Below are 23,111 nucleotides of genomic sequence, written 5' to 3' on the forward strand. Positions count from 1 at the left end.
GAAGAAGAAGTCGGAGGAGGAACCCGGAAGTGGTTGTCAACACGGGCCGCGCTGCTCACAGATCCATGGTGCCGCTCGGAAGAGTTTGAAGAACATAATTAACTTTTCACAGTCAGTTAGTTAGTTAGTTAGTTTTAGTGACCCGCGGTGACGAGTCTGCGTCACTGAGTCACACCGGCAGCGTCTTTCAGTCTCACCAGCAGCAGCAACATGGCGGCGGTGGACGTGGAGGACGAGAGCATCTTGGCGTCGATCTTTAAGGACAGCTTCCCGGACAGCTGGAGGGACAACCCGGACTTCGCGGCCTACCTGTCCGAGCTGAGCTCCTTCGGGGTGGAGAAGCTGAGCCGGGAGCCGGAGCGGCTGGCGGAGGAGCGGGCTCAGATCCTGCAGCAGACCCGGGAACTGGCCTTCTCCAACTACCAGACCTTCATCCGCACCGCGGACTGCACCGAGCACATCTACCGGGACTTCGGCCGGGTGGAGGGCAGCGTGTCCCGGCTGCTGGACAAGCTGCCCAGCTTCGGGGAGAGATGCAGGTCAGTGCCGCTCAGAGACGGAGGGCAACATCCCGGGAGCCCCTGGGCCCACAGGGGACCCTCAGGGGGCCCACAGGGGACCCACAGGGGACCCACAGGGGGCCCACAGGGGGCCCACAGGGGACCCACAGGGGACCCACAGGGGGCCCACAGGGGCTCCGCAGGGGACCCTCAGGGGGCCCACAGGGGACCCACAGGGGGCCCACAGGGGACCCACAGGGGCTCCGCAGGGGGCCCGCAGGGGGCCCACAGGGGGCCCTCAGGGGACCCACAGGGGGCCCTCAGGGGACCCGCAGGCTGCAGGTCCATGTCGCGGTGCTTCAACACGTCTGTTTGTCTGTTGACACTGAAACAAATGATTTAACTGTAATTAGCGATGGGCTCTCACAGTAACACCTGCACACTGCCGAACCTTGAGGGCCCAGCTCGTAGGGGACATTGGTACAGCCAGAGAGTCAACAGTTAGTAAACTAAGTGATCAAAATACAATTAATCACAAATAATTTGAATAATCGATTAGTTGTTTCAGTCAGTTTGCTTCCAGCTTCCTAAATGTGAAGATTTGTTGCTCTTCCTCATCATCATGCATGACATGTACTTTTAGCTGCTGCTTCTCTCTCTCGTGTGATAAAATGAATTTGGTTGAAAAATATTAATAACTAAAAGACTCAGACTCCCTCAGTCGCTGGTTAATCCACATGACATCGTGTCCAGACTGAGATTTCTAATCTGGACACAGAATAAATTGTAACACGACTCGCGATGTGTTTGTGTTCAGGGGGTTCATGAAGGAGGCGGAGGAGATCGGGGCGAGCCGCCGGATGAACAGCCTCACGTTGAACCGTCACACTGAGATCTTGGAGATCCTGGAGATCCCTCAGCTCATGGACACCTGCGTCCGCAACGGCTACTACGAGGAGGCTCTGGAGCTGGCAGCGTACGTCAAGAGGCTGGAGAAGAAACACTCCTCTCTGCCGGTCATCCAGGTGAGTCAACATGAAAATATGGTGTTTGAGATACAAACTCAAGTGGGATGAAAGTGACACTATTCAGAGGAAGATGAAAGCGTCTCATCATTAAACAGAATTTTTGGGTTTTGGACTGAAGACGTCACTTTGAGCTTCAGTTTTCCACCATGATGACATCTTCTAGAAAAATAACTGAAATCATTAATGGATTATGAGAATAGTTGCAGATTTATATCGTGTTCACCGATTAACCGACAAATATTTTTTGATCTTCAGGGGATCGTGCGTGAGGTGCGTCAGTCGACTCAGCTGATGCTCAACCAGCTGCTGCAGCAGCTGCGCAGTAACTCGCAGCTTCCCGTCTGCCTGCGTGTGATTGGCTACCTGCGGAGGATGGACGTGTTCACAGAGGCGGAGCTGCGAGTGAAGTTCCTGCAGGCTCGTGGCACCTGGCTGCACTCCATCCTCGCCGCCATCTCTGAAGACGACCCTTACTTCCACATTACCAAAACCATCGAGGCCTGCAGAGTCCACCTGTTCGACATCATCACGCAGTACAGAGCCATCTTCTCTGACGAGGACCCGCTGGTGCCCCCCGCCGGCGGGCAGGTGGCGGTGAACGAGGCCGCCATCTTCCACGGTTGGGTGGTGCAGAAGGTGGCGGAGTTCCTGGAGACTTTAGAGAGGGACCTGCAGCGGGGTGTGGGGGGGCGCCTGGACTCCCTCCTGGGTCAGTGCATGTACTTCGGCCTGTCCTTCAGCCGGGTGGGGGCGGACTTCCGCGGGCAGCTGGCGCCCATGTTCCAGCGGGTGGCGGTGGAGACGTTCCGCAGAGCCGTGCAGGAGGCGGTGGACAAGTTCCAGGAGGACATGAACCTGTACACGCTCATCGCCCTGCCCTCGGTGCTGGGAGGGACCATCCCCCCCGTGGCCCCCAGCACCCAGCCCGGCACCCTGCAGCCCCCCATGTCCCTGCTGGACTTCCAGCCGCTGGCCTGCTTCCTCAACAACATCCTGACGGCCTTCAACGACCTGCGGCTCTGCTGCCCTGTCGGTCTGGCTCAGGACGTTACCAAATGTCTCGAAGACGCCCTGAAGAAGGTGAGCAGTAGAGTTTCTGTCGGGTGATCCGAATGTCCACCATCAGGACGAGTTTACTGACATCACATCACATCTGTGAAGATTCTGACCCACAAGACGGGTCTCAAGACCTCACTTAAGTCCAGGGTCTTGTGTACACACACATCCAAACCAAAAAAAACAGGTGCCGAGTCGACAGTGAGCTAAACATGAAACAGAAAGACGGCTCTCACACTGCAGGACTCCAATATTTACTTGTTTAGTGGTGAAGTTTCAACGACACTGATCTGCATCAGACGTCTGATGGAGTGTTGCTCAAAACGTCACGACTGTAGTGCGAAGTGTTGTGTTGTGAGACGGTTTCATGGTTAATCGATGAATTTAGCCTAGAAAATGTAAAAAAACCAAAATGCTCATCACGATTTCCCCCGGTGACGTCTTCAAGTTGCTTCTTTTGTCCAAACAACAGTCGAAGATCCAAAGAAAAGATAAAATCCTCACATTAAGAAGCTGGAACCAACAAATGTTTGACATTTTTGCTTTAAAATATTAATCGATTATTAAAATAGTGGACAACTTACTTTCTTTTAATTGATAAACTCACAACAACAAAATGTGAAATGGAAGTCCTCAAAAACAAGCGAACATGAATAGACTCATGAGATTTTTATATATATATATATATATATATATATATATATATATATATATATATATATATATATATATATTATATTATATTATATTATATATTTTTATATTGATTACGTCCATATTTAAATTAACTGTAGTTAATATTAAAGCCTCTCATGCTCTCTGGACTCTCTGAAGTCCACAGACGGTTCGAGGCTCCTGCGGACTTGATTATAAATCTGGACCGCCCTCAGCACCAGTAGGCTGCAGCGAGTGAAGTCCAAACATCCAAACTGAGCCGGTGTCTTCAGTGTCTAGTTTCCTGTCAGGTTGACCGGGCCGGTCTGGACTGCTGTAATGAGTGTTAATTGGTGTTGTTTCCCGTCAGGTGACCCGTCAGATTCTGGTGTTTCACCGGGCCGAGGAGTCGGCCTTCAGCAGCAGAGAGAAGGAGCTGTTCGATCAGTTCTGCTGTTCGTACGCTGACGACCTGCTGCCGTTCCTCAACCGCTGCCTGCAGGTTCTGTTTCCTCCGGCTCAGCTCGCTCTCATCCTGGGTGAGGATCCTCCCTCTTCTCCTGTTGCTTTTAAATCATTAGGGTCATAATTTTGATTAAAAAACGAATGATTCCAGTGATCTGGAGAAGCCTCACTGCTTCAAACAAAGAAAAATATCTGCACCACATCTGTTTGATGTGGAGACGTTATTTTCTGGTTTGTGCAGCTCAGAACTAGAAACCAAAGAGCTGTTTGTACTTCAGGTGAACTGTCAGAGATCATCAACAGATTTCTTCTCTCAGTTTTTCTCATATTTATTTAAGTCCGATTGATCCACAACAAAATATCAGATTTCAGCAGTAACAGAACTCCTGAATGGAGGTGACCCGTCTGATCTGTTCAGTATTTAACGCCTGACATCAGACATCGTCAGCAATCAACCAAAATAAAGTCTTTAAAGTCTGAATGCTTCATACAGCAGCAACATGACTGAAGAATCCAGAGATGTAAGTGACATCATGTTTATTGTATGTGTGTTTCTGCTGTCAGAACCGGTTCCTCTCAGTCTCAGAGTTGACTGAAGCCGCTCTGTGTTGTTCTGCAGGTGTTCCTCCGACTCAGCTGCACAGGTACGGCAGTCTGGGCTGCGTCGACCTGGCTGCCGTCCTCGAGCCGCTGGACTTCCTGCTTCCACAGAGAGAGACGTCACCACCAGCATCGGTGCCGGAGCTCGACATCAGCAGCGAACTGAGCAGCCTGACGTTTGAGCCACAGCTCAGAGAACCAGAACCAGATCCTGACCTCACACTGGACCCAGCACAGACTCAGTCTGGTCTCACAGACTCTGAAGTGACGGAGCCGACGTCTGAGGAACAAGATGAAGAGACGATACAGGACGAAGAGTTTTCTTTGGAGTAACAGACTCCAGGACTAACAGATGACTGAGTGACGCGTCTCCAGCGTGACGTTTTACTGCCGAGGTTCTGTGGGAAGTCTGAAGAATCACTTTGGACTCTGGTGGTGGATATAAATTAAAACATGTTAACTCTTCTTTTAAAGGTTGAGGATTGGAGGCAGATGTGAGAACACATTCATGATGTAACAACACAAAGTGTCTGAGCTTCATGTTGGACGGTTTCTTCAGGATCCACTAAAGGATCATCTGAGGATCATCTGAGGATCCGAAATGTGTCCATACGTCCAGATGATGAAAGAATGATGACAACATTCATGTGAACAGATTCTGTAACAGCTGAAGTGGGTTTTAAAATTTATTAAGGTAAATAAAGATACATTATTGATAAATCAGTGTCAACATGAAAGCGTGTGTCTACTGAGAGGGAGGATGCTGGTTTAATATTTAAAGGAGCATTCCGCTGTTTCTGCATATTTACCTGCAGTAAGAAGAAGACTTAAACATGCTAAACCACCTGAACAGTCCTTTAATTTAATAAGTCTGGTGATGTCGAGTTCTCATGTGTCCAAGTGTCCGTCTGCTCCTCACTTGTTTTTCACAAACTTCTTGCGGGAGGCGTTGGGGTTGGCTCGTCTCCTGCCGCCGCCACACTGACCGTCTCTGATCTGGAGGTTGGCGGCTCGACTGTAGATGTCGTTCTCACAGAACGGCGACGCTCCGGCCACGTAGTCCGGGTTGAACACGTCGGTCTTCTGACGAGCTTTACGAGAGAGTCTCTGCTGGGGGAAACGCTGGTCCTCCACCAGGTGGGGGTTGTTGCCGTGTTTCCCTCCCTGAGGCAGAGGCAGCGCGTGCTGAAACACACCACAGAGGGGTAAATAAGACTGAAACACACCACAGAGGGGTAAATAAGACTGAAACACACCACAGAGGGGTAAAATAAGACTGGAAAAAAACTACTTGACGTGCTACATGGAGACGCTAAAAGCAGGATTATTTATGAATAGAGGCAGTCAAATCACAGGAGTCCTGAAATAACTGTGTGTGTGTGCGTGTGCGTGCGCGTCTCACCCTCAGCCCTTTCGGGTTCAGCACTTTGGGGTTTTTAGAGAAGTGCATCTGCATGCTGCCGTCCTCGCTGACGGTCACGGCCAGTTTCTTCAGAGTTTTGTTGCCGCAGTGGGAGCAGAACACTCTGTTCATGTTGCTCGTCGTCCTGAAATTAAAAACATTCACAGTTTACAAAAAATAGCACAACAAACCTGAAATTATGAAACGTTATGCTAAGAACATTTTGACTTAATAAGTAAATAAGGTCAGTTAGCTTAGCATTATCAGGTATTCCCCTGTCATTATAAACTGTATAAAAACTACCAAGTCTGAAACAGATTTCTCCTTGATAGACACAAAACTTTCATCTTTTAGCCTCTAAAACTGTCTGCTAGCATGTGATGCTACAGTGACTTCCTGTTTACACTGCAGATGTGTCCTAGCAACACATTCACACATTTAGTGTCTTGAACAGCGATGATGGATGGAGAAGAGCTGCTTTGACTCAGTCCTGCTCTCCAGAGGATGAACCCTCTAGATCAGACCGACTCCATGGTATTTCCTCTAGCGCCACCTTCAGGACAAACTATGTGTTTGTTTACAGACTGAACTCACTTGAAGCAGGCGTGACATCTCAGGATGTAGTTCCTCGCCTGTTTGATCACCATCCCGTTCACAGACAGAACATGAAGCCCGATCTGAATCAGAACATTCTGGAAAGACAAGAACCATCAATCAATCAATCAATCAATCAATCAACTAACAGAAAATTAATCTGCAACTATTTCACTGACCGATAAATCTCAGTTTTCAAGTAAAAATGCCTCAAACATGAGCTGCTTTCAGCTTCTCATCTCTGTCTCACAGGACTGAACTACTGTACTGTCAGTTTTTGGATTTTGTGCCGGACGAAACAAACATCTGAAGACGTCACGGTTCATTTCAATATTTTCTGACATTTTAGAGAATAAATCATGACAATAATTCTCTGATTCATTGAACAGAAGCAGATTGTTTGTGTAAAATATAAACAAACTTCGTCTTCACTAATGTTAATCAACGCTCAAACCAAAGTCTTATTTCCAGGTGACGTCACCGACAGGTACGAGGCGTCTGTTACCTGCATGGCGAAGTCGGTCGTCAGACATCCAACTTTAACATCAGCAGGAGCCGTCCAATCAGCAGAGTCCATCTTCACCTGTTTGATGTTGCTGGGAGTGATCCAACCACCTCCATCATCGTTATCTTCCTCCTCCTCCTCCTCCTCCTCCGCTTCGTCTCCAGGCTCGTTCTCTTTGTCCTCATCTTCTGATTGGTCCTCTGGCTTGTCTGTCTGCAGTGATGTGTCCGACCTGCTCTCTGATAATGAGATGCCGTCGACCTTCTGTAATCAAACAAACAAATGACATCACCATCAGTGTCGGCCAATCAAGGTCCAGGACGCATGACAATGACAATGAAGATCTTAGTATGATTGAGATTCTCCTGTTGGAGAAGCTAACACTGATGTTGGCCTGTTGGAGAAGCTAACACTGATGTTGGCCTGTGGGAGAAGCTAACACTGATGTTGGCCTGTTGGAGAAGCTAACACTGATGTTAGCCTGTTGGAGAGGCTAATTCTTTGCAGCGAACTTCAGGGTCCAGAATGGCACAAAAAAAGTTTCCTTACTTGTATTTAAGACAATTAAAAACTTCATCAACTGTACTGTCAACAACTGTAACTAACTGTAACTAGTGTGAAGCAGCTGTTGTCTGTGTCCACCTGCTGAATATTCGCTCTGAATGGTTCCTGAACTCACCAGTAGATCCAGCAGGCTGTCGTCGATGGACGGCAGCGGCTCTCTCCAGAAGTGGAAGCTGTTAAACTCGTCACTGTTGGCAGTCGTCTGTGTGTCCGTCTGTTTCTGTTTGTTCTTTGAATTCAAAACCTCCACCGGATCCTGGAGGAACAATCAACACCGGAGGTTCATTAAGATAACAAAAAAAACAAAAAAACAGGAAATCAAACGTCTTCATCAGTAGATTATCCTGTTGGAGAAGCTAACACTCATGTTAGCTTGTTGGAGGAGCTAATACAGATGTTAGCCTGTGTTAGCCTCACCAGTAAATCCAGCAGGTCGCTGTCGATGGACGGCAGCGGCTCTCTCCAGAAGTGAAAGCTGTTGAACTGGTTATTGTCGGCAGGTTCTGACGTCTCTGTCTGAATTTGTCGGACGTTCAAAGCGTCCACAGGCTTCTGAAGGAACAACCGAGAAATAAATAAACCGATAAATGTCCTGCAGATGATTTAGGCTCCATTATACAACTAGACAGATTCTGATTAACTCTCTGGTGAGATGTTTTCACTAAGAATGTAGTGATGAACTGACAGACGTGAGTAAGTCTAACGATCCTCTGTGTGTTACCTTGGAGGGGAAGTGGAATCCTGCAACATTGACTGGAGTCTCTGGGTGTCGCTGTGTGCTCTGAACATGAAGCTGAAACAGAAGATTCACACGTTACTCTCTGACCAAACCACACAGCCAGCTCGCTGAATTAGACTGTGTTTAGCCTAGCTTAGCATAAATCTCAGAAGCAAGACCCTAACACACACACACACACACACACACACACACACACACACTGTCAGTACCAGATCAGTTCTACAAGCAGTCAGCTGGGACGGGTCAGGTACAAACAGTGAGGTTTTCTTCTAATCAGATACCTTGACCTCCGGCTCCTTCTTCAGGTGTTGTGAGCCAACGTGCTCGAGCTCCAGCTGGTAGGTCAGAGCCAGGACTTTAATGTCGGTGGCTGACAGACTTGGGTAGTCTCCGGTCTTCTTGGAGAACTCTGTCACTGAAGAAACACAAATAACAAAGAGCTCAGACTGCAGAATGAAACCTGATGAATGTCAGGATGTTTGCAGAGGACAGGTGTGGAATACAGGTAAGAATGTTCAGGTTAGTTTACCAGTCTGATGTGTTCAGGTTAGTTTACCAGTCTGATGTGTTCAGGTTAGTTTACCAGTCTGATGTGTTCAGGTTAGTTTACCAGTCTGATGTGTTCAGGTTCAGGTTAGTTTACCAGTCTGATGTGTTCAGGTTAGTTTACCAGTCTGATGTGTTCAGGTTCAGATTAGTTTACCAGTCTGATGTGTTCAGATTAGTTTACCAGTCTGATGTGTTCAGGTTCAGGTTAGTTTACCAGTCTGATGTGTTCAGGTTAGTTTAGCAGTCTGATGTGTTCAGGTTCAGGTTAGTTTACCCAGTCTGATGTGTTCAGGTTAGTTCACACAGTCTGATGTGTTCAGGTTCAGGTTAGTTTACCAGTCTGATGTGTTCAGGTTCAGGTTAGTTTACCAGTCTGATGTGTTCAGGTTCAGGTTAGTTTACCCAGTCTGATGTGTTCAGGTTCAGGTTAGTTTACCAGTCTGATGTGTTCAGGTTCAGGTTAGTTTACCCAGTCTGATGTGTTCAGGACGTGGTTCTAGGAAGTTCAGCTGGTACGGCAGGAAGGCCAGACTCCTCCTGGTGGGTTTGTCTCTGATCTCGTCCACCACATCTTTCAGTGTGTAGATGTTCCTGCCGATGTCCTGCAACACAAACAGACGCAACGTGTTTGTCAAACAACTGATTTCAGTTTCTCTGTGACAGACGTGTCACTGAGCCCCAATCATGAGGAACATCGTTATGCAGGAAACTGTACATGTCAAGATCTGAATTTACATTCATTTTCTTTGGTATATCAACAGATAATCAGTGCTTTAAGTAACTTCTATATTTTACCACCTCCATCAAATATTCGGGCTCAGTTTATGTCCACGTGAAGTGACATCACATCAATATCAGCAACACATATTAGGTTTTCATAGAGAAGGAAAAAATGTTACATTTTCCAAACATTATGACAATTATTACACTTATAGAAGTGAGATCAAGCAATGAGCAATAAAAACTGTTCACAAGAGTTTAAACATCTTCATTTTTAATGTTCTCACATCCTCTCAGCTGACTGATGATGTGAAAGAGCACAAAGCAGCTCACCATTATCATCGAGGACACTGTAATATCTGATATAAATGTAAACCTGGGTGTTGACAGAAGATTGTGACCTGTAATCCTTAATAAAACCAGTATTTAATGTTTCAGTGTGTATTTGTCAGCAGCTCTGTGATGCTGAGGCCTCCGCCACAGCGGAGCTGCTCTACAGTCTGACCAGCTGTCGCCACTGAGAGCTAACAAGCTAACTGTCGTGTAGCTTCTTCTATAAAAACTGTGTTTTCGGCTCAAAGGTGAATAAAAACTCACCTGGAGAGGAGCTCGCTTCAAAAACGCTCCTGCGTCTGCGACAACATGCTCCACCAGGGTAGGCGCCATGTTGGATATCTGCCTGTGACTGGACCGACCAATCAGAAGAGAGGAAACACTCACGTGACATATAGAAACCAGCGGAGCTTCGCGTCCGTCAGACATTTGAAACCTGCTTCAACTCTCAACTAATAAAAAACATTTAAAGGCTGTTTTGAGTTAACTGAGCTTCCGCAGTTTGAGAACTGAAAGTAATTTACATTTATGTTGGATCTGCTTTGAATTTGTGACAGCGTTACTTTATTCACGTAAGATCTTCAGAGCAACGATAATTTCATGAGCTCTGAAGCCGAACAAACGTCAAAATTGCCCCCAAAAACTTCGTAATGATCGATATCTCAGCCCTGTAAAACATGTCTTCACTCGCATTTCATGGTATTGATGTGATATTTTTACGGGTATCACATTTTTCCTCTAGTTCAGTTTTCCTACAGGTCCTGAACGCAGCGCCTCCTCACTGCGGTCACGTGACGTTTTGTTGACGGTAGAAGACGGAGGAAGATGGCGGCTCGCTGGAGCAGCGAGAATGTGGTGGTGGAGTTTCGGGATGCGCAGGTATGTGTGTCCGAGGGCTCAGGTGTGACTAGTGACCGACAGGTGAACAGGTGAAGGAGACTCTAACAGACTGAAACAGCGGCAGGATGATGAACACAGACCAGGTTTACACCCACAGTTAACCTGTTCAGCTGAAGCTTCAGCGGTCAGTCAAGCTGATCGACTCCAATGTCCATATTCGACAAACCGACACATTATCGATATAAACCAGGTGAGAGACGGCGGCAGCAGCAGCAGGTGATCAGACAGCAGCAGCAGGTGATCAGACAGCAGCAGCAGGTGATCAGACAGCAGCAGCAGGTGATCAGACAGCGGCTGTGTAACTTCAGTGTGAACATTTATTCCAAAGCTTCCAGCTGAACTGACGACTGGATTAACTGATTAATGATCAACAAAGAATTAATATACAACAAACGTGTTAATCAACAGTTCATTAAAAGTGCATCACGATAAAACGGAGTGTCTTTGGGTTTTGGACAGTTGGTCGGTTAAAACAAGACGATGATATAATCGTGTTTTCTCAGTGAAATTAAAGCTGCAATGATTATTTTCATTTTCCATTAATCTGACGCTCATTTTCTCGTTTATCTGATAAGTTGTTGTGTTTACAAAATGTCTGAATATAGTCATAAATATCGATCAGTGTCTCGCAAAGCTCCAGATGACGTCCTCAGTTTTCTTGTTCTTTCCCCTTAAAACATTACGCTAACCGATTAATTGATAATATAAGTAGTTGGTGATTAATTTGATAGCTGATGACTCAGTGATTAATCGTTTCAGCTCCACTGAAATAAATAAATAAATCAGACTCATTAATCATTGTTATCTGGAGCTTTCAGATCATCTGTCACCTTCTTCTGTGTTTTCAGGCCACCGCCATGTCAGTGGACTGCCTGGGCTCACACGCCGTGCTGTCTGGGTAAGTCCAGGTCACCTGAACGCAGCGCAGCTCTTCACTGTGGGAACAGACTCATGTACCTCAGGTTAGATGTGTTGACTGTGACAGTCCCTGAACACATCGTTGACTGTGACAGTCCCTGAACACATCGTTGACTGTGACAGTCCCTGAACACATCGTTGACTGTGACAGTCCCTGAACACATCATTGACTGTGACAGTCCCTGAACACATCATTGACTGTGACAGTCCCTGAACACATCATTGACTGTGACAGTCCCTGAACACATCGTTGACTGTGACAGTCCCTGAACACATCGTGGACTGTGACAGTCCCTGAACACATCGTTGACTGTGACAGTCCCTGAACACATCGTTGACTGTGACAGTCCCTGAACACATCGTTGACTGTGACAGTCCACACTCTGTTAGACTAGTTGAAGCTGTGACGGAGCTGCAGGTGAAAGTCGTAACAAACTTTATTTATGTTTTTACTTTAACGTCATGAACTCGGGACTCAGTTGACCTGATGAGAAAATGACTCTCTAACACATAAACTGCTCCTTTAAGCTTCTGTTGTTTGTTTCAGGCGCCGCTTCCTGTACATGGTGAACCTGGAGGCTCCGTCTGAACCTCCCAGGAAAATTGGCCGACAGAGTAAATGGGACGTCGGGACGGTGCAGTGGAATCCTCACAGATCAGAGTCGCACGTCTTCGCTGCCTCAGTGAGTTCTGACGACTAAATACGTCTGTAACCAGGAAAGAACAAGTGTTTCTGACTCTGTGTGTTGTTTCCAGAGTAACCAGCGTGTGGATCTTTACTCGTGGAGGGACGGCTGTGGAGAAGTTCACACCTCCCTGCAGGGACACACCCGGGTCATCAGGTAGCAAATCAAACGCACCTCTCTGCAGGTTAACACAGTCTGGACAGGCTGACTGTGATGTGTTCATGGACTCACCGCGATGTGTTCATGGACTCACCGTGATGTGTTCATGGACTCACCGCGATGTGTTCATGGACTCACCGCGATGTGTTCATGGACTCACCGCGATGTGTTCATGGACTCACCGCGATGTGTTCATGGACTCACCGCGATGTGTTCATGGACTCACCGTGATATGTTCATGGGCTCGCTGTTTGTGTGATCAGGGACTCGCTGTGATGTGTTCAGGGACTCACCGTGATGTGTTTGTGTCCTCAGTGATCTGGACTGGTCCTGGTTTGAACCTGAGTTCCTGGTCACCAGCTCAGTGGACACCTACATCTACATCTGGGACACGAGGTCAGGAGAAATAACCAGAATTAAAACGATTCATCAGATAGTTTCAGCACATTGTTTCACCTGAATCATGAACCTTTTATTGAGAAAATAATCCCACCACAGGATTCATTTAGATGTTGATCACATCACCTGACATGTTTCTGAGCAACACCTCGAACGTAACGGACTAAAAGTAGAAAATTCGCTCTTGACTGAAACAGAAGACTTGAACTTCTTTCTGTCTTCATCCATCTTCAGGTTAACTGTTGTTTATAATGTCAAGAGTGACTTTAAGTATCAGTGAGATGTTAACTTCATAGATGATGATGTAAAAATATAATCATGTGCATAATTAGACCTTTAGTCAGTTTCACATCTGAGCACTTTGTCTTATTCACATTTTCTCTGTCTGACTCCACAGAGACACTCGGAAGCCCACGGTGGCGCTGTCTGCTGTCGGTGAGCGTTTAAAGGACCAGACCGTGTTTATTTTATCGATTGATTGATTATTTCAGTTTGTATATTGATGCGTTAAACACTGGTTTCACTTCATTTACACAAGAACAATTTACAATAAACTGACTGCAGATCCACAGTAAGTGTTTAGTCAAGTTCATAGTTTCATCTAAGTGACATTAATGCTTTGGTTTCAATATTGTAACATTTATTAGTGTTTTTTCCTTCTTCTTGGTGTTTGAGGAAGAGTTAAGCAGGAACCACCTGTTTGTGTGTTTAAGTATTAGCACAAGTAAAATCAGTTTTTTGCAGATGAGATTTAAATCTGAAACGTCAGATTGTCTTTGAACACATCCTCAAAGAGATTAATTAAGGTATACATCGTGAGAACATGTTTGCATCGGGTTTGTCTCGACTGTTCCACGTTCTGAATGTACGCCAACATGTAAACAATTCCTCATAGCAGATGAAAATAATCAACTTTGACAAAACATAACTAAAGGCAACATCAGGATTAGTTTGGTTTGAATTCTTCTTTTTGTTAATCTACAAACGAAAATGTCACCAGTGTTTTCACACCTTGTTTCTATTTGTCACCGTCTCGCGTCTCCAGCCGGGGCGTCTCAGGTGAAGTGGAACAGGAAGAACCAGTACCTGCTGGCGTCTAGTCATGATGGAGACGTCCGGATCTGGGACAAAAGAGTGAGCAGACGACACATTTCATCTGAGCCACACAGTGAGCTGCGTGTGTGTATGAGTGCTGTAAATGTTTCTGTGATTTCTTTTTTCTGAACAGAAGCCGAACACGGCGGCCGAGTACGTGGCTGCTCACCTGTCGAAGATCCACGGCCTCGACTGGCATCCAGACAACGAGTTCATCCTCGCCACGTCGAGTCAGGACAACTCAGTGAGGGTGAGAACAACAAACAGTCGGGTTATTAAATCAGAGAGTCACAGATCCAAACTGGACTGGATTGGAAGTCAGACAGGTTCACTTCTCAGTACATCGGCGCCACAGATGAAGATAAATTAGTGTCACACACAAAATATACTGAAGATGCAGCTGGACTGAAGAGCACTCTCTGTATCTGTGTTCAACTTGTGTATTTTCTCCCCCTTGGTGTGTGTGTGTGTGTGTGTGTGTGTGTGTGTGTGTGTGTGTGTGTGTGTGTGTGTGTGTGTGTGTGTGTGTAGTTTTGGGATTACCGACAGCCCAGGAAGTATCTGAACATCTTGTCCTGTCAGGTCCCAGTGTGGAAGGCCAGGTACACGGTGAGTATCAGAGACCAGATCAAACTTTATTGATCCCAACAGGGACATTCAGCTTTACAGCCAAAAAGTACCAATAGTATGTTGCGATAATATTTATTTATGAACCAAAATATATACAGATCCTGATACATCTGTGTGTGTGTGTGTGTGTGTGTGTGTGTGTGTGTGTGTGTGTGTCCTCAGCCGTTCTCTAATGGTCTGGTCACAGTGATGGTTCCTCAGCTGAGGAGAGAGAACAGTCTGTTGCTGTGGAGCACGCTCGACCTCAACAGTCCCGTCCACGCCTTCGTCGGGCACGACGACGTGGTGCTCGAGTTCCAGTGGAGGCCGCAGAAAGAAGGTGACCAATCACATGCTGGGATTCAGGAGAAGTTCACACACATCCTGCAAATCCTTCAACTGTTCAGTGCAGCTTTCTACCCACAGATATCAGACAAAACTTAAAGTTCTCGTGAATCAGACAGACTGGGATTTGTTTACTCAGATGGAGCGAGGCTAATATTTCCCCCTGCTTCCAGTCTTTGTGCTAAGCTAAGCTAAATATATAAGATATTTTTGACTCTTCACATTTCACACAGTGGTGAAAATGATCACATAGACATTAAAATGCTACTTTTCCCCGTCTGATAAAGATTCTTTCTATATTTCTGTCAGGAAGTGCAGTTTGTACATAGTTCTGTAGTAAAGTGTTGAGTGAAGCCTGGCAGCTGTTTGTTGTTGTTTACAGTGTGTTGTTGTTGTTGTTGTTGTTTGTTGCCTCAGGCTCTAAGGATTACCAGCTGGTCACCTGGTCAAGAGACCAGACTCTGAGGATCTGGAGGGTGGATCCTCAGCTGCAGAAGGTCAGTGTGCAGCCTCACAGAGAGATCAATGTTCTCCTGCCTCTGATCCCTCCTGACGTGTGTTGTTGTTGTTGTTGTTGTTGTTGTGTAGCTGTGTGTCAGTGACGTGGAGGAGCTGATGGACGGGATGTCTCTCACGGTGGAGTCGGAGAAGTCTCTGTCATCTCAGGAACCCGACAGTCAACACAGCCTCGGTCCTGCAGCTGGAAACCTGCAGGGTCAGAAACATTCAGTCACTAATCTGATGATGAAGTAAAATACGTCACACTGAACATGATTCAGATAAAAAAAATCTCTGTCCTCGTCTCACCTGTCGTCTCACCTGTGCTCTCAGATCCGGACTCTGGAGGCCGTCACGACTCGGCGGGGGGTTCAGGTCTGACTCAGACTCTGCAGCAGGAGTTCTCTCTGGTCAACCTGCAGATCAGAAACGTCAACGTGGAGGTGAGACGGAAACATTCACAGGAAGTCTGAACACATTTCATCTGTAACGTATAATATAGATTATTGGACTTTGACCTTCTTTAATTATTTAGTGATTTAATGTCATTATATAGATTTTAGTGTCTTTATGTCGGATCCTCCTGGAACCAGATCGATCAGACAGTCGGCAGCAGTAAGTAGCTAACTGTCAAACAGGAAGTGACATCACAGTGTTTGGTGTTGTGCAGATGGACGTTGTGAACCGCAGCTGTGTGGTGTCGGCTCACTTCGGCAGCCATCAGGTTCACCTGGTGGTGAAGTTTCCCGCTCAGTATCCAAACAACGCTGCGCCATCCTTCCAGTTTGTCTCGCCGACGACTATCCCGTCCGCCATGAAGACCAAGATCCAGAAGGTACCGACGCTCCTGAACGCACCACAACTCGCTGTTTATTTCACTCATTTAAGTTTTATTTTATTTAAACATTTAAAACAAAACTTGTTCTTGTTTTTTAGCTGAAAAAGAAAAGATGATGTTGAGGACGATGTTCTGACTCTTTGTGTTGTTCTCCTCAGATTCTGACGGACACGTCGCTTCAGAAGGTGAAGAGGAACCAGAACTGTCTGGAGCCGTGTGTCCGTCAGCTGGTGTCCTGTCTGGAGTCGGACATGGTGAGGACACGCACGCACGCACGCACGCACACACACAGCCTTTTCCCTTAAAATGATTCCTTCTTTCCTTTCCTCCTTCCTCCTCTTTCCTCCCGACCTGAGAGATGAAACAACTTCTCTCTGACAAAACGATAAAGATTTTAATAGGAAAGTTTAATTATGATGCTCATTCTTTCCTCCATCAGACGCAGGAGGACCCCTTCGTCATCTCCAACCCCGTCACTCCGGCCCTGCAGGCGTTTCCTCGAGTCACCAACACGTACGGCTCCTATCAGGTAACAAACATTTAGACTCTGCTACAGCTGGACATCCACCTGTAGACCCTCTACTGCAAACAGACACATGACATCCACCTGTAGACCCTCTACTGCAAACAGACACATGACATCCACCTGTAGACCCTCTACTGCAAACAGACACATGACATCCACCTGTAGACCCTCTACTGCAAGCAGACACATGACATCCACCTGTAGACCCTCTACTGCAAACAGACACATGACATCCACCTGTAGCAGCATGAAAACAGGAAATCACAAAGCTTGATCTCAGAATATCTCCTGGAGCGTTGAACGTCACAGACTGACGTGGAAGTTACTGCATCTCTTCTCTCAGGACGCCAACATCCCGTTCCCTCGGACCTCCGGCGCTCGTTTCTGTGGCACCGGCTGTCTGGTTTACTTCACCCGACCAATCACCATGCACCGCTCTGTCCCGCCCACTGAGCCCACGCCCAGGTAAAAACACACTGGTGGTTTTAACAGCTGCTTTTCCAGTGTCACGTTTTCATAACTCAGCTGCAGCTACAGGAGTGAAACCAACCCAAAAATCTTCATATGACTGTGTGTGTGTGTGTGTGTGTGTGTGTGTGTGTGTGTTCAGGTCCCTGTCAGCTCTGTCGGCCTATCACAGCGGAGTGCTGACGCCAATGAAGATGCGTTCAGAGTCTCAGAGCACCCTGCGGTTGTACAGCGGCAGCCCGACTCGCTCTGACAAAGACACCGTCTCCATCTCCTCCTTCTACTATAAAGAACGGGTGAGACACACACGCGCGCGCACACACACACACACACACACACACACACACACACACACACACACACACACACACACACACACACACGCATGCACTGATCTGTGGCCGTCAGGTTGACGGTAGATGTCCAGTTGACAAGCTGCTACTTGCTGATGTGTGACTACATTAACAGCACAAACATGTCCGTCAGTTTGCACACTGAGCGTTTGTCCATTAACCCTCTTCTCCATGTGTGCGACTGGATTTGACTCTCTGGTGAACTTGACTGCTGTGACGAGTCAAAATGTCTGCAGGGATAAAAATGTGCTCACTCTCAGTTTGTCTTCGTCACATTCAAACTCACAGTAAACTCAGACTGGCAGCAGAACAACATCAGATTTACTGATTTAACTTCTTCACATCTGATCCTGTTGCTGCGTGTTTCTAAATGTGGAGTCACAGATGATCACAAGTTGAGTTTGTCCCGTTAATACTTTGGTCATTAATTCACTTCCAGACACAAAGAGTGATCAGGTTTTGTGGTAAGATAACAAACAGCTCTCTTGACCTCGACATGCTCATCATGTCCAGTGTGAAGCCTCCTCCACAGTGCCTGAGCCGATGGGTACTTCAGGGGGGCTGGGAATGTACAGCGCTGCCAGCTTTCTTTTCAGCATCCAATGAGATCACAGTGTAGTTACACGTCTGAGGAGCTCGCTGATGTCCTGTGGTGATTTTGGATGTAAACGTCCTGTCTCTCTCTCCCTCTCTCTGTCTCTCTCTCTCTCATTGGCTGTCTCCCTGACGGGCTTCTGTTTTTATTTTTTATTTTTATTGTTTTTGTTGTTGTTTTTCTCCGTCCAATCACCTGCCCCCATGCTGCTGTGGGCTGCTCCTCCTTCCTATTCTCCTCCAATCAGAAGCTCCCAATCTCTGCCTCCCGCCGCTGGTCTGTCCAAACCCTCCATGATTGGCCGGTATTGAGCTCTGTCCATCCACCCGTCTTTTCTCTCATCTCTTTCGTTGCTCCTCCTCTCTTCTGGTTTCTCCTCGTAGGGACTTAACAGTGTTTTTTATTTTTTTGCATGTCACTGATTGGCTAACGCAGAGAGCTGTCACTAACAAAGTCAACCCACATCATGTGATTTGAATTTGAATTTTAACGTCAGTCAGAGTGGATGATGTGTTTTCAGTTGTTTCTTTTTAGATGTCTTGACTGATTCTGGATCTTTACAAACACTTCAATGAACTAAATGTTGCTACTTTGACTCAAGTTAAACTGAAATGACTGTTTTTTTCTTTTTGTGACCATCAAGCTGTGTTTTCCACATCAGACTGCAGCTCTGAGGTAGTTTCATCTTTTAGGGGAATTACTAAAAGTCATTAAATAAAATACGCTTGAGAACGCAAAGTTTTTGAGAACAGACTACGTGAACGACCCGTCAAATAACAGCAGTGACTGGACGACATTCAGCAAGTTTAGAAAGTAAAACGCTCCCGAGCTGCAACTTACACAAACTGAAGTCTTGGATTTTTATGGACATTTAAAGTAATTTTGAAGCTTTTTATTGAGTGTAAACAGAATTTTGAAAAAACAAAAGTTCACCAGTGTTTACATGTTGTTAAGAAATAGACATTTTGGTCCTTTGTGGTTCTCACAGGAGGCGACCAAAGATTAGCATCGTTAGCATCGTTAGCTAGATTCAAATTCAGAACACTTAACTCTGCTGTCTGACTAAAGCTTCTAATGTTCACTAACATTCAATAACAGGTAAGTTTCTGTGATCACCAACAAAGAACGCCATTCATTTTTTTTAAACTTAATTTTAAACTATTTTTGAGGTAATTATTGTTTTTTATTTAATTCAAGCTACAGATGTTAACAAACTGAAAACTAACCACGTGTTCACACTGCGAGACGAACTGCTGACGGGTTGATTCACGACACCTGTCTCCGATTTATGGTACAAGTTCACAGTGTCCAACGTGGGCAGCCGGGCAAAGCGTTCTGGTAGCGTAGCATAGCGCCGGAGACGGGCGTCGTGTTATCGGCTCTTTGTACAGTTGAGGTCTAAGCTACTTTATGCAAATCTGCGTAAATTGGATCATGTTGCCTCTGGAAGCTCGAGTGAGGCCTGGATCACACACAGACTCGTCACTACAGGTACGGCCTGTTGGAAAAGCATGTTTTGGACCAAACAGCGTGTTGCGCCTGTGGAATCGGACCAGCACATGTAATGAATAGGAAAAGCTGCGTGACTCCACACTGAGAGGTTGAAGATAATTCAACTCCTAAAAATCGCTAGAAAAACAGACCGATCATACAGATTTTCTCATATTGATAAAGTTCTTGTGACATTTATCATCAATAATTAAATAATAACTGATGGTTTAATGCTTCAGTGCACAAACATATAATACAATATAAACAGGAAGTATTAATCCTCCTGATGAGCAGCTGTTGTTCCTTTTGTCCCTTAAACAGACCGATAGTTCAACATTTTGAGATATCTCAAATATTACAGGACAGATTGAGATAAGGACTGGATATCTTCATGGTCCCCGCAGGATGGACCCTAATGATCTTGTTGACCCCACAGACAAAGTTTTTGTCCCGTCCATCCAGCGTCACACATATAAACAACACAACTGTATTAGGACATAACGCCCCCTCAGAATTACAGATGTTCTTCATTAAAGGACGTTTGTCCTCAAGTCTGAATGTCTGTCCTCAGTCAGTCTCGCAGTGTGAACAGTCTCTTACAGTAATTTGTCAGCCAGACCACTTTTAATCAGGTGGTGCTTTGTCTCCTCTGGGCCTGCTGTCTCCCTCCTCCTCTCGTCTGTCTGTCTGTCAGAAATCCCGCCGGTTTAAGACGAAGCGAGAGGGGACGGACTACGGAAACCGTCCAATCAAACTGGCTGGGAAAGTCATCATCCAGGACATCTCCTGCCTGCTGCCCGTCCACAAGTCTCTGGGAGAGAGCTACATGTGAGAGCAAACATATCTCTGATGATGTCTTTATATATTTAGTTATACACTATAGTCATTTATGTGTGTATATCTCTCATATTTATATTTCTGTGAATGAAATATAATGTTAATGTTTTCTGTCCTGCTCAGTCTGAACATGAACGACATCCAGGAAACGTGTCAGAAGAACGCAGCAGCAGCGCTCACAGTCGGACGGCGAGACGTAGCGAAGGTGAAGATTTATCTTGTTTATTTTGTCTTTTCTTCCTCCGACTAACTGAAGAAAAAACACAACAACTTTCACTCAAACACAGAGGCAGGTCTCCTGAAGGTGGCGCTAAAGCAACTGTCTCAAGTTCATCTTTCAACATCTTTGATCCACAACAACTCCGAGTGTGTGTGTGTGTGTGTGTGTGTGTGTGTGTGTGTGTGTGCGCAGGTGTGGGCCCTGGCCTCTGCAGCGACCAGTCAGGACCTGAGTCCAGACTCAGACCCGGACACAGAGACCCCCTGGGCCAGACACCCGTTTGGACGCCACCTGCTGGAGACTCTGTGAGTTTATGTGTCTGTCAGTTACAGGTGTTTGGGTCAAAGACTGGAGACACAGAGAAAACTGTCCTTCACAGATCACTGGAGTCTGTGACTGTGTGAGAAACTGTTTAATGATAATGAAAGTGTGTGTGTGTGTGTGTGCTATAGTTTGGATCACTACAGTCACATGAGTGACGTTCAGACTCTGGCGATGCTGTGCAGCGTGTTCAGAGCTCAGGCTCCGCCCCCTGACTGTTACGCTCTGTATGGACAGAGCGGGTATCACCCGTCGCGCTCCGCCATGTTCCCCCCGCACCACTCCCGATATGTAAGTCCTCAGTGGCTCCAGTTGTTTAGTTTGGACATGTGAGAACATCACATTTAGGAGACAGTCATGGTTCATAATGGGTCTGAATGATCTTGTAGTCTGTAGTTTATTGAATATAATAGTAAGCTGCGGCCCTGTGTGACTCAGCTGTTAACTTTCTGTTTGTTTAATCATTCAGAGTTTCTTTAATGTATACAAATAAAAATGAAATGTGAAGATCAGCTTCAGGATGTGATGTAATAATGTGTGTGTGGTCACAGCCGAGCTACACGTCCAGCTCCGTCACCTCGGGCTCGTGCTCCAGCACCTCTGACTCCATCACCACGACCACCTGGAACACAGGTGAGCCTGCTCAGCGCCACACACGGGCCGGCGGCTCAACTGCACCACTGTTCACCGTGCGTGGAGTTAAATAGGACGCTAACATTTCTCTCCACCCAGTCACGTTTTTCATTGTTCGCAGGTCGAGACTCTGAGCACGGTAACCCCTGGGGCGAGTCCTCCCCTGACGACTATCGCTACGGCAACCAGGGTTACACAGACCCACGGGAACGAGAGCGAGAGCAGCACGACATGAACAAGAGGTGAACTAGTCAGACACACCCCGAGCTTAACTAACAGAACTGTGATGTCACGCTGATGCCCCTCCCCTTCGTTCTGCAGACTGCTGGACCCCGCCAACATGCTGCAGTTTGATGACTTTAAGAAGTGTTACGGTGAGATCCTGCACCGCTGGGGCCTGAGGGAGAAGAGAGCCGACGTGCTCAAGTTCGCCTCGTGTCCTCCTGAACCTCACAAAGGCATCGGTACGTCCACACACACACACACACACACACACACACACACACACACACACACACACACACACACACACACACACACACACACACACACACCTGCTCATGTTTGAACGTCGTTAATGTTCCCTTTAATAAGTGAAATCTGGACTTCAGAAGTCAATAATACTGTAGAATAATGACAAAGAAAGAACGAGTGAATGTCAGGCAGCATGAGCTGAGTTGGGTTTAGAAAATACATTTTAATTCTGTGTTTTAACAATTTACAGAAACAGTCTGACTTGTATCTAGACGTTAGTTCTTGTTCAGTGTTGCTGTTCAGATACTGGGCCAGTAAAGCTGCTCCTGATCCACAGGGTGCTGATGTCTGCAGATGTCTGTATTCTCAGCAGGTGTCAGGCTGATGGACTGGAGCGTCTCTGACCTGTGGTTTGTTTTTTCAGAGTTCGGGGTTTACTGCTGTCACTGTCGCAGTCAGGCTCGTGGGACTCAGTGTGCCGTCTGTAAGCGTCTCACCTTCCAGTGCGCCATCTGCCACGTGGCCGTACGCGGCTCCTCCAACTTCTGCCTGAGCTGTGGTCACGGAGGACACACCAGTCACATGATGGACTGGTTCCGCCGGCAGGACGAGTGTCCGGCTGGCTGCGGCTGCCATTGTCTGCTGCAGAGCACCTTCTGACACCACAGGGACGCTCTGCACAGAAACACCAACACACCACTGCCTGAAGTACATTTACTCCGACATCCATCGATGAGCCTCTGATACACGGAGCGTCAGCTACACCATCGTGTGACCACACAGGAGGCTCCAGTAAAGGGCGATGATGTCAACGTCAGTCCGTCCAACACAAGACTACGACGCAGCTTGAAGGACATTCATGGTCCCCAGAGGATAAATGTTCCTGACCTGTCCTCAGGATGAAATCTCCACTTGGACACTAGAAATACTAAAACCTGCTGGTTGCTCTCTAGCAGAGAACTCGATGATGTTTCCTGTGGCACCAGCCTCAGGACGAACTGTCAAAGCTACAGTCTGTAACTTTGAGACAGCTGCAG

The 23,111-nt window shown here is 46.6% G+C and overlaps 4 protein-coding genes across 8 annotated transcripts in view; 2 read left to right on the top strand and 2 right to left on the bottom strand.

Moving 5' to 3' along the window:
• On the top strand, positions 1–5,023 carry cog8 (component of oligomeric golgi complex 8). The gene is made up of 5 exons (XM_073464797.1): positions 1–539; positions 1,318–1,525; positions 1,784–2,608; positions 3,609–3,777; positions 4,323–5,023. The coding sequence occupies exons 1-5, from the start codon at positions 211–213 to the stop codon at positions 4,634–4,636; spliced, it is 1,845 nt and encodes a 614-aa protein (XP_073320898.1). The 5' UTR covers positions 1–210; the 3' UTR covers positions 4,637–5,023.
• nob1 (NIN1 (RPN12) binding protein 1 homolog) lies at positions 4,977–10,792 on the bottom strand. The gene is made up of 11 exons (XM_073464798.1): positions 10,712–10,792; positions 9,974–10,061; positions 9,126–9,258; positions 8,389–8,522; positions 8,090–8,161; positions 7,786–7,920; positions 7,484–7,624; positions 6,805–7,068; positions 6,300–6,397; positions 5,706–5,850; positions 4,977–5,488 (listed from the first exon to the last, which is right to left on the bottom strand). The coding sequence occupies exons 2-11, from the start codon at positions 10,040–10,042 to the stop codon at positions 5,219–5,221; spliced, it is 1,461 nt and encodes a 486-aa protein (XP_073320899.1). The 5' UTR covers positions 10,043–10,061; positions 10,712–10,792; the 3' UTR covers positions 4,977–5,218.
• Positions 10,455–23,111, top strand: part of wdr59 (WD repeat domain 59) — a 13,389-nt gene continuing 732 nt past the window's right edge. The window contains exons 1-27 of one of the 5 annotated variants that reach the window (XM_073464794.1): positions 10,455–10,588; positions 11,458–11,507; positions 12,075–12,210; positions 12,284–12,369; positions 12,688–12,768; positions 13,169–13,206; positions 13,817–13,905; positions 14,000–14,116; positions 14,398–14,475; positions 14,659–14,815; positions 15,238–15,317; positions 15,409–15,535; positions 15,652–15,761; positions 15,989–16,153; positions 16,315–16,410; positions 16,596–16,685; positions 17,026–17,147; positions 17,293–17,446; positions 18,346–18,402; positions 20,284–20,417; positions 20,550–20,631; positions 20,839–20,951; positions 21,099–21,258; positions 21,519–21,600; positions 21,722–21,842; positions 21,922–22,064; positions 22,499–23,111. The exon at positions 22,499–23,111 is cut by the window's right edge and continues 732 nt beyond it. In XM_073464794.1, coding sequence (XP_073320895.1) covers positions 10,535–10,588; positions 11,458–11,507; positions 12,075–12,210; positions 12,284–12,369; positions 12,688–12,768; positions 13,169–13,206; positions 13,817–13,905; positions 14,000–14,116; positions 14,398–14,475; positions 14,659–14,815; positions 15,238–15,317; positions 15,409–15,535; positions 15,652–15,761; positions 15,989–16,153; positions 16,315–16,410; positions 16,596–16,685; positions 17,026–17,147; positions 17,293–17,446; positions 18,346–18,402; positions 20,284–20,417; positions 20,550–20,631; positions 20,839–20,951; positions 21,099–21,258; positions 21,519–21,600; positions 21,722–21,842; positions 21,922–22,064; positions 22,499–22,734 — 2,958 coding nt within the window. In that variant the 5' untranslated portion in view covers positions 10,455–10,534 and the 3' untranslated portion in view covers positions 22,735–23,111. Of the gene's footprint in view, positions 10,889–11,457; positions 11,508–12,074; positions 12,211–12,283; positions 12,370–12,687; positions 12,769–13,168; positions 13,207–13,816; positions 13,906–13,999; positions 14,117–14,397; positions 14,476–14,658; positions 14,816–15,237; positions 15,318–15,408; positions 15,536–15,651; positions 15,762–15,988; positions 16,154–16,314; positions 16,411–16,595; positions 16,686–17,025; positions 17,148–17,292; positions 17,447–18,345; positions 18,403–20,283; positions 20,418–20,549; positions 20,632–20,838; positions 20,952–21,098; positions 21,259–21,518; positions 21,601–21,721; positions 21,843–21,921; positions 22,065–22,498 lie in introns of all 5 variants that reach the window. The other 4 variants (XM_073464791.1, XM_073464792.1, XM_073464795.1 and 1 more) reach the window with 4 other exon arrangements.
• Positions 15,330–23,111, bottom strand: part of LOC140994325 (WD repeat-containing protein 88-like) — a 14,480-nt gene continuing 6,698 nt past the window's right edge. The window contains exons 12-13 of the mRNA XM_073463897.1: positions 15,628–15,734; positions 15,330–15,528 (exon numbers count right to left, since the gene is read on the bottom strand). The gene's annotated coding sequence lies outside the window, so the exon portion shown is untranslated. The remainder of the gene's footprint in view (positions 15,529–15,627; positions 15,735–23,111) is intronic.

The sequence above is a fragment of the Pagrus major genome, chromosome 4, assembly GCF_040436345.1.
Source record: "Pagrus major chromosome 4, Pma_NU_1.0".
NCBI lineage: Eukaryota > Metazoa > Chordata > Actinopteri > Spariformes > Sparidae > Pagrus > Pagrus major.

What these genes read in the sequence shown, in the direction of transcription:
- cog8 (XM_073464797.1), top strand. Translation starts at nt 211, where the DNA reads ATGGCGGCGGTGGACGTGGAGGACGAGAGCATCTTGGCGTCGATCTTT. An exon ending in TCGAAGACGCCCTGAAGAAG is followed by an intron (nt 2,609 to 3,608) that starts GTGAGCAGTAGA and finishes GTTTCCCGTCAG; the next exon opens with GTGACCCGTCAGATTCTGGT. An exon ending in TCAGCTCGCTCTCATCCTGG is followed by an intron (nt 3,778 to 4,322) that starts GTGAGGATCCTC and finishes GTTGTTCTGCAG; the next exon opens with GTGTTCCTCCGACTCAGCTG.
- nob1 (XM_073464798.1), bottom strand. Translation starts at nt 10,042, where the DNA reads ATGGCGCCTACCCTGGTGGAGCATGTTGTCGCAGACGCAGGAGCGTTT. An exon ending in TGAAGCGAGCTCCTCTCCAG is followed by an intron (nt 9,259 to 9,973) that starts GTGAGTTTTTAT and finishes TTTGTGTTGCAG; the next exon opens with GACATCGGCAGGAACATCTA. An exon ending in TGAACCCGAAAGGGCTGAGG is followed by an intron (nt 5,489 to 5,705) that starts GTGAGACGCGCA and finishes GGTGTGTTTCAG; the next exon opens with CACGCGCTGCCTCTGCCTCA.